This window comes from Gallinula chloropus, assembly GCF_964237585.1.
Source record: "Gallinula chloropus genome assembly, chromosome: 3".
Taxonomy (NCBI): Eukaryota; Metazoa; Chordata; class Aves; order Gruiformes; family Rallidae; genus Gallinula; species Gallinula chloropus.
The window spans coordinates 837,932-847,401 of record NC_140087.1 but is presented as its reverse complement, the minus strand read 5'-3'; the positions used below and the strand labels follow the sequence as shown (position 1 = coordinate 847,401).

The 9,470-nt window shown below is 43.7% G+C and overlaps 1 protein-coding gene across 1 annotated transcript in view; it reads left to right on the top strand.

Moving 5' to 3' along the window:
• Positions 1–9,470, top strand: part of ENPP3 (ectonucleotide pyrophosphatase/phosphodiesterase 3) — a gene marked incomplete at both ends in the record, with an annotated part of 39,817 nt that continues 30,347 nt past the window's right edge. The window contains 4 exons of the mRNA XM_084262336.1: positions 1–114; positions 4,066–4,144; positions 7,061–7,183; positions 8,109–8,234. Of these exons, the coding sequence (XP_084118462.1) occupies positions 1–114; positions 4,066–4,144; positions 7,061–7,183; positions 8,109–8,234 (442 nt within the window). The remainder of the gene's footprint in view (positions 115–4,065; positions 4,145–7,060; positions 7,184–8,108; positions 8,235–9,470) is intronic.

The window sequence follows — 9,470 nt, the reverse complement described above, 5'->3', positions numbered from 1 at the left end:
ATGGAGCTTCAGGATGATGCCACCAGTCAGAGCAGATATTTGCATGAAACGTCTTCATCAGCAGACCACCGCAGGAAAGAAAAAACCCTCCTGAAATACAAAGTCATCTGTGCTGTAAGTAGGTGCTGTCCTTCAGGGCTGCTGGCTTAACAGTTCTCACATCTGCAGGATTGTTAGAAGTTCCATTATTGATAGGATAATTCGGGATAGCTTGGGAACTGGTGCTTCAGGTTTTGCAGCAGGAATGCACTAGCTTCCCTGGCAGATTTCTAAAGTTCTTCTGGTGCTTATCAAGTGTTTTTCCTGGCAGTTACCTGCGCTTTTTGTTTTACTACAGTAACCTGACAGTTCTTTTGTACTGCAGAGTTATTGCTTCAGCACTTTATTTCATACATGTGTTTAAAGCAGATGTGTTTGTAGTAAAAGCAGCCACCATTCCTCTTCGTTTGTCATTAACAAAACAGAGCATGTGGGCAAGGCGCTGGTGAAACACACTCAGGAAGCAAGGCATGGGAAAGGACTAATGAACCCTTCCGTACACTATTGTCTCTCCCACAGCTCAAATAACCTGTCATTTTTTTCCCTCTTCCTCAGGGCTTTAGGAGTTTGGCAGCTGCCTTGTAGATAATAATGTGTCGGGGTTATGTTCTGGTTTTTAAATCATTTGTTGCAGTCAATACACAGTTTTAAGCTTCTGTTTGTGACCAAAAGGCCATGAAATGTGTGTGTGTGTATCTGTACCTGTATATGTTCGCCGAAGGTTTAGCATCTGTAAATTGGAATTTAGATAAAACGGCAGGTACTGCTTTTGGAAGGACTCAACACTTGATTTTGAAAACAGTAGCATGAAAAAGAGATTCAAGTTATGATACTCTTCAGCTCTATGTTATCAGAACAATTCAGATAGTACAATTTCGTATTCAATGCTTCACTGTGCAAGGGTTGCATATAAAAGGAAGGAAATGCTGGCAATTGAGAAAAAAAGAGAAGATAAAATAACAGACATATTTTCTTTGAGTCTTTAGTTCAAATAAATGCATAATGAAAAACTATGTGGGAAAAATACCTAACATTGAAAGTAAATTATACTTTCAAGAGGTGCTTAGAAGAGTAAAGTGAGAATTTTAAGGATCCTGAACCATATTCCTTCTTTCAAAAACCCAAATTTAAATATTGGAGGTGTAAACTGTTAATACTCTACACTGTTTATCTACGTTTTCGATAAAGTCTGTTCAGGAACTACTTCCCTGGCAACACCTTCCTGGCAGAGAACTGTGTACTCACAAATAGTAGTCACATTCTCCAGTAAGTCCTCCAGAGAACAGAGCATTAGGAACATTTTTATGAGTGAGTAGCTGTAGTCCTGAATATAGACAGAAGTTAGCTGTGGAAAGTGAGGATTTGAATAGGTGCTACCAATGGTGTTTCCCCTTAAGGATAAATGTCCAAAAATCAAGAGTCTTAGTGTAAATCCTGTAGTAAATTGACTTGAGTTCAGCTAGGACAGAGTTAATTTTCTTCCTAGCAGCGGGTGCAGTGCTGTGTTTGGGAGTCAGGATGAGAACAGTGGTGATCACACACGGGTGTTACCAGCTGTTGCTGAGCACTCAAGCACTTTCCAGTTGTTTGTATTTCCCTGCTGATGAGAAGGGCGGGGGGGGGGGGGGGGCACCCAGGAAGCTGGGAGGGGACACAGCCAGGACAGCTGACCCAAACTGGCCAAAGGGGCTACTCCATACCAATGACATCATGCTCAGCATAAAGGGGGAGGTTGGGGGCAGGAGAGCACAGCTCCAGGATGCAGGTTTGGGGACGGTCCAGCTTTGGGGCAGCTCTGAGCTGTGTGGTTTGGTGAGAAAGTGCGGTGTGTATCACCAGGCTGTGTATTCTGCCATGAAGTCCTGTTACTGTTAATCTCTCTCTCTCTCTCTGCTGTCCCAGCAAACTGTCCTTATCCCAGCCCACGAGGTTTGCCTTTGGTTTTTGTTTTTTTCTTTCTCCCCCTCCCTTACAAGAGCAGCTGCATGGTGCTCAGCTGCTGGCTGGGGCAAAAACACGTAAAAGCAGCGTCTCATCTGCACACCTGCTATGAGTTTTGGGTTTTTACTTCAGCTCTCTCATTGCTAGCAGCAGTGGGAATGTTTGCTACTGCAATAGCTGTTTATTTCAATCACAAATGTGAGTTTTAATGAAAATGGGAGGCAAAAGCATAGTGAAGGTTAAGGTGAAGAGTGCATGCCCTGTGCTGATCTCTGCTGAGGGAAACAGGACCTGTTAGGTCACCCTGTCAGTGTTACCCTCCCTGCCCAGCAAGAGTGACCTCTGTCCTAGCCCAAACGCACACCCTGATTCTCAGCCCTTGCTGACTGGATGCAGGATTCAACCTCTGCCTTCCTGCCTGGGCTCTCTCTTTTCAAGAGACTTCAGCATTTCTGCTGCTTTGAGCAATTTTTCCAAACACACTTATCCCATCTGTCTCTCTTACCCAGTTCTCTCACCAATTCCATTTCCATTCCTACTTTTGGGTTATTTCTCCCATACAAAAGCCAAGGAGTGAGGAGTGGGATGAAGGTGAAGGTGGAAGGGAGAAGGTGTGAAGGAAGTATCTCTGGTGCTGGTGGTGCATGGTGTTACTGTGAAAAAAATGAAATGAGTCTGGAGAGGGTGGGCAGCTAGGGAGAAACAGGAAATTCTGAGCATCATCCCAGGGAGCATAGCAGCAGGGGAAGAAATTGCTGGGTCTGGAAGGAGTCACTCCAACTGTATCTGTCCAGAGGAAGAGGTACATACCATGCCAGACCCACAATTAAGGCTCCTGATTGTCCTTGTTTGGGTTAGTTGGAATGTGCCACGTGCCTGACTTTCTGCCTTGCGTGCCTGGATCCTCCTGGTCAATGGGCAGGAATAACGTGCTCTTACACTGTCCCAGTGTGCAGCTGCTCTGTGGCCAAATCGTACACCTGTGCTTGAGACCTTAACAGCCCTTCCTGCTGTCACACTTCTGCCCAGCACCTTCAAGGCAGGACAGGCAGTAACAAACAGTGTAGGGTGTTTTTGTGAGCAGGTATGGGCAAAAAGTAACAGGGCAGCATGTGTGGCCCTTGGTTTTATACTACCCACACGTACAGTTTTTCTGAGCTCCTTACAATTGCTGTAGTTTCAGGCACGATGCTATATTACAGAAATACTGAGTGGGGGGGGGGGCAAGCATCTCCTGTTTCTACTTTATTTTGAATCATAGTATTTGCTAGTACCTGGTGGTTCCTGGAAATGGCAAGAGACTAAAGAAGTCTCTGAGGCAACAAAGGGCAGTAAGCTAGGCTGATTTATGGTGATTTTCTGTGGTACATATTTTCTTTCTCATGGTTATCTTAGTGAGGAGGAAAGTGTATGCACTACGAAACGCTCTGAGGGGGTTGTCACTTTTCACTCTGCCTGCCAGCCAGCATACCTTGCTGTTCATACCCTGAGAGGCTCTTTAGCTGATAAAGGCCTCCTGGGCTCTTTCTCAATCTCTGAAATATTATGCTGCTTTCTGTGATGGGGTTTCCTTGGGCTGTTTGTCTCTTTCCAATTTCCTCTTACGTCACTAACAGGGTGACTTACTGTGAGAAGGTGGCATGGGGATGAAAATTAGGCATTCACAGGCTTAATCCAGCTGAGTCTCTTATGAAATCCCTGTAAGCATGGCAGGAAGATACGGAAGCTAAATGAGAGGAATTAGCTTTTCCTCACAGAGATAATGAATTTGTGAAGCAGGTATATGCTTACTTCCTGCAATCTTTCCTCAGCCTCAGCAAAGACTACATGACCACGAGGTAGGACTGGCCGTAGGTTAAAAGTGCAGTATGAAGGTGTTGGCTTGTAAGCAGTTTACAGGGTTAACGTTCTTGTGCCTCTCCTATCTTCAGGCTCAGAATGCCTCAAATTTTTTGCTTAACAAGTTCAAAGAAATGATTAGTTCATAAGAAATCATACATTCAGAGAAATAATAACCATGAAGTTAACCTCTAATACACGTAACATTTTGCTACAATGATGAACTTCAATTTTCCTGTGTGACAGGTTCTGCTGTTTGCTTTGGTGGCTGTAACCCTGGGACTAGGTTTAGGACTAGGACTGAACCGTGGAGTCCAGGAGCAAGGTATGTTTCTGATACTTCCAGCATAATTGCCGCTGAAGCTAGATCTGGTGAAGGGCCTTCAGCAGAGGCTCTTTTATAGTGTAAACTAAATACTCTGTGAAAACTTACCACCTGTGAAAATAGAGTTCTTGTGGTTTTCAGGTTGGATTGCATAAAAACTGTATGCTCACAATCTATACTTGTAAAACCTATCCCTAACCACTGGGAGCCTTGTTTCTCTTTCCAGAAATGTCACACCCAGATCACAACAGGTTAAGAAATTTTACCATAATAATACTTTTAGAAAATTTGAGATAGGAGTTATTACACACAATGCCTTGCAGTTATTAAAGCATTATGTTTTGGACCATCTTTGGGTACAGTTGGCATAGGTCAGGTGGCTAACATTTAAACCGATTCTGAATTTTTTGGAAAACTTAAATCTCCATACAGCTGTGGTAAAAAGGGGATAAGGCTTTGATTTGGTGGAGTGTTATATTTTAGTTAGAAAAACAAAAAACATTTTGATGCCAGGAGGTCAAGCTGACAAACACCACAAGATGGATTCAATAAAACACTTCCTTTAGAATAAAACAATAATGACCTCATACTGGAGGAGTCAAGGAAGCACAGTCTCTTTCTCATTCCTAATCAACATGTATTGAACTTGTTTACCTCCTTATTCATAAAGTCTTAGCTTCTTCTGAGGTCTTTAAATACTATGGCCCTAGCAAACAGGGTGAGATGGAACTGCAATTGCTTTTGCATGATGTGTATGTTGTCTTACAATTTTCTGTGTAAAATTTGTAGATACCTACAGCATTAGTCTTCACTCATCTTTACCTGAGGAGCTTGCTCATACCAAGTGAAAGATGGCACCAAATCAGCATTTTTGGTGCCTGTGGCTGCAGGTGTTACAGAACAATGCTGAACTGGGACTGACTAGCCCTATTTTATACTTTCATAACCAGACCTACCTGGGAAAGATGAATTAGCAACATGTGGCATCACACTGCAGAGTGGGAGGGGAAGCCTGAGCGACACACACTTTTGTGCAGTTGCATTTGTGATGAGGGCAGTGGGTTAATAGTGTTGCTGCTCAGGAGGAAAGGCAGTCCTGGTTGAGACAGGTTCTGGAGGCTTGTGCTCTCAGCAGAAAGAGCCTGGGAAGGAGTCAGGAGGACCTCTCATTCAGTACACTTAAAAATTATGAGAGTTTGCATTTGGTGCTAGAGCAACTGATTCTGTTTACATACTCAAAGTAACTTTTCTTACAACTTCTGTAGTTATAGTGACTATTGCCAATAAAAGTTAATGAAATACTAAATTCCTAACCTCATGTAGTTATGAAAAAGAAGCACAGAACAACTGTTTGCATATGTTTGTTTACATTTGTGAAAAATCATAGTTCACTCTTGATAGAACAGACTCCAGTCATAAAACACTGACCTTCAATTACTTCATTCCATCTGTACTTCTGGCAGACCCGTGTGTGCTCATTGCATATATTGTTTGTCTTTCTAATTATTTGCAAAGCTTGCTTGCACTGAACCATAGTTATTAATGTAAGCACTTAAAGCTCAGGGTACAACATGAGAGTTTTATATATGTGAATTAAGCTGGCTAGCTTGAAAAAAACAATTTTAGCTCTACATGGTTTTTGTACAGTGGATATTAAAGCATGAAGATTTTAGGCAGCACACCCTGAAAAAAGCATGACTCTTTTGGCAACTATAATAGATTTGCACCAAGAAATCTGAGTAGTTACACCTATTTCTGACTAACAGTATGAGTGGACAGGAATTCTGGAGGTGTAGGTGCTCAGAGCGGTTCAAATAATATTTCCACAGTACAGAAAATGCAGACACAAGGCTTGTCCTGCCCAGTGTGGAGCTGCAGGTGATGTTTGGAGAGTTGGAATAGTCCTCAGGTGCCCTCAAGAGACTCAGAACTCTCCCTTCTCCCCCAATAAAGGTGTCAGAGCTGTGGTGATGAAGTGCATGTCTCCATTTCTGGCATGAGGCCCCTCACTTGGGCCCTCTTCTTTCTTCTGGTCAAAAGAAGCAAACCTGCAAAATTTTTAGGGACATTGCAGTAATCAAGAGGGAGAGGTATGGTCAGAGTCCTGAGTGCTGTCATGAGCCTTATGGGCCCTGCCCAGCCCCCAGGGCTGCCCAGCCTGCCCACATCTCAGGGCCCTATTTCAGCAACCCCACCACCTCCCTCCCCAGGGCCATCAGACCCTGCCCCAGCCGTGCTGAAGCAGGGTTGCTCTGCAGGTCCCCACAGCCCTGCCCTGCGCAGCCGTGGGTGGGTCCTGCTGAGCCAGGCCCACCCACAGCCCAACAACCTTACCTTGGGCTATCCCTGTCCCCAGGAAAGTGCCCAGCATCCGGGATGGGACCACCCTGGTGCCTCCCTGGCTGTCCTGCACCTAGCTGGGGTGATGGGATAGGCCCTGGCTGCCAGGCCCTGCCCAGCCACCCCTTGGAGCCCCCATGGCTCTGGGTGCCAAGCCCTGAGGGAGCTCCCATCCCATGCATCTCCCTGGCAGTATGTTAGAGAACATCCAACACAGGAGTCACTGTTTCTTTCACATCCTGGACCCAGAAATGAGCAGGAGAGACAATAGTTTCGTCCTGCACATGCTGGGAAGGAAGGAAGGACCCTGTGCCAGCTGGTTCTTGGAAAACCTGCTGCAGAAACAGCCCTGCCTCGGGCTCCAGGACAGCATGGCCAGGAACTGCAACATCCAGGGGACTTCCTACAGTTTTCATTTTGCCTCATTGATGAGCTAGTGACAGCATTGGAAAAAGACTCAGGAAACGGATTTGGGAAATTATTCAGTGTATTTCTCGCTGCACAGTGATCGGTTTAACTGACCTGTCTGTGACAGGGTCACCCAAGCACTCAAGACTCCCTGCCTTCTCCTTACAGTCAGCTGCAGACACAAGTGCAGTGAGCAACACAGGAAAGAGGTGTCCGGCTGCCAGTGCGACAGTGGCTGCAAGGAGCGTCAGGACTGCTGCTGGGACTACGAGGACGCCTGCGTGGAGCCAAGTATGTTTCCCTACAGGCAGTGCTCACTGGTTTCCATTTTATTTCGGTTTGGTTTTTCCCCAATAGTAACAAGGAAAGGATACATTCCCATACTAATGCAGATACACAGAAGTTATGTCACATTCCCTCACAGAGGGAAGGACGTGGTAGTGTTGAGCTGCTTCTGCTTTCAGATGGCTAGAGGGCCATAACTTGGTGACCTGGCAAGACGTGGTCATTCTGGCCTTTCTTAAATCAGATGCCTCTATTTTTGTCCCCTCTGGATAACCAAAGCATTTGTACTGCCTATTTCCTGCCCCAGATAAAGCTGTGGATGAGCGTGGGCCCTGAAATGATGCTGCTGTGCCAGCATCTCTTGCACTTTTGAAGTGGGTGCTCTGGCCAGCTGCACTTTCCAGCCTCATGCAGCACTCGGTGAGGGCCTGGGATTAGAGGGGTGCACTGGTCTTCCTGGGGACTGGCCTTGCCCTGCATTGAAGCTACACTGCTCTCCAGTTACTCTCTCTGCTCTCACAGCAACTGCTCAGTTGTTTGTCTGTCCTCATCACTCTTTCTGCCTTACATCTCTTGTTACTGTCTGCTGGGAATCACATGGAGAGCAGGAGAAAGATCCATTTCCTTCTCTTTCTCTTCTGTAGAAGACATAGTGGTTTGACTTTTTAAGATCTTCCTGGAAGGGTGGAAGGCATTGAAGAGGGCAATAAATTACTCTGTGTCTGTTACCATTCAGTGGCTACAGAAATAGGCTTTATGTGTTCAACAAAATAGTGTTTTCCTTTCAGATGAAAGTTCAAAAGCAACTCAAGCAGGATGTGTAAATTATAGTTTAACAAAAACATCTTTACCTGTTTGTGGTATTTCCATCAAAAGGAATTTACATAAGGTTCTTTGAACTGAATCAGAATCTTTTTCTTCCAATTTTCAGCTCGCTCTTGGAGGTGCACCAATTTCCGTTGTGGTGAGACACGGATACCTGGAAGTTACTGCTCTTGTTCTGATGACTGCTTGCAGAGAAAAGACTGCTGTGTAAACTACAACAGTGTTTGCAAAGGTAAATAAAAAAAATCAGAAAGATTTATATATAAATTGCCCTTTGAAATAAAGAGATGGGCAAACGTGGCAATTATAAAGGTAAATTTATTTGTTTCTCAAGATTAGAGGTTTACAGTGATATTTTGGAAAGATTTTGAAGATGTTTTCAGGTGAAGTTTTTTGTATTTTGACAGGAAAAAAAGACTGTTTTTAGAGAACAGTGTCTATGTGTGTCATTCATAAGAAAGGCAGTCTTTTGAATATTGCAGCAGGATATGAAATGTGGAGGTTTTTTGCTTCGGACTGTGTGCATTCCGAAGTACATATTGTAGTAATCATCCCTAATTTAAAATCTCCTATTCTTTTTATTAGAAATTATTTTTCAGATTGGGTTTCTTATGTTTTACTTATGCTAAATATATTTGTTCATAGCTGATTGTTTCATACAGACTCTGGCCAAAACCCATGAAGAGTAGCACTGGTAAAGTCTGACTATAGGACTGATACCAGAGGAGTATACCAGTGACATAAACCATGGTATCTGTTACCAGAATTCCTTTGTATTGTAAGGTGGCAGAGATTTAAGGCATCCTGCAAAATTGTATTTGTCACCTAAATGCAAATTAAAGCAAAAAGCAGTCAGGAGTTTGACTAACTGTTGATTGATCTGACGTAGTTTGGGTCATTAAACATCCCTAATTTTGGCTGCTTACTGGAAAAAGCAGCTTTATGTGGTGAACTGAGAACTTAACTACAACAGCCACTGTCTCTTCTCTTTTCATTGTATTTTTTCCTTTTGTGGATGCTTGCCTTCTTTCTTCTCTTATTGACCTCTCATTTCTTCCAAAGAGATGGGCAAACGTTATCAGAAATTAGTATAGCTGTAAAGCAGGTGGCAAATATACAAAGGAGAACAGAAACAATAGCTTGAAATTTGAAAGCCATGGCCAAGAAGGAAAGAGTTTGGGCTCTTCACAGACAAAAGAAGGCTAAAGGCAGCCCTGGCAATCATCTCTAGGTGTATGAGTGATATCTTTACAAAAAAGAAAGCAGTAATCCCTTGTGGAGGAGATACAGTTTAACTGTTTCCCATTAAAAACAAGATAAAACAGGTTAACCTTTCATAGCGATTTCTTCTCCATTGTGTTTGCTTGTCTGTGCAGTAAATGTGTTTGGTTTTTCACTTAGAATTGTAAGCATTATCCATTTCAAGGTTTGAGGGCCTTTAGGTTTCACTGAATGATTTCTAAAGGTA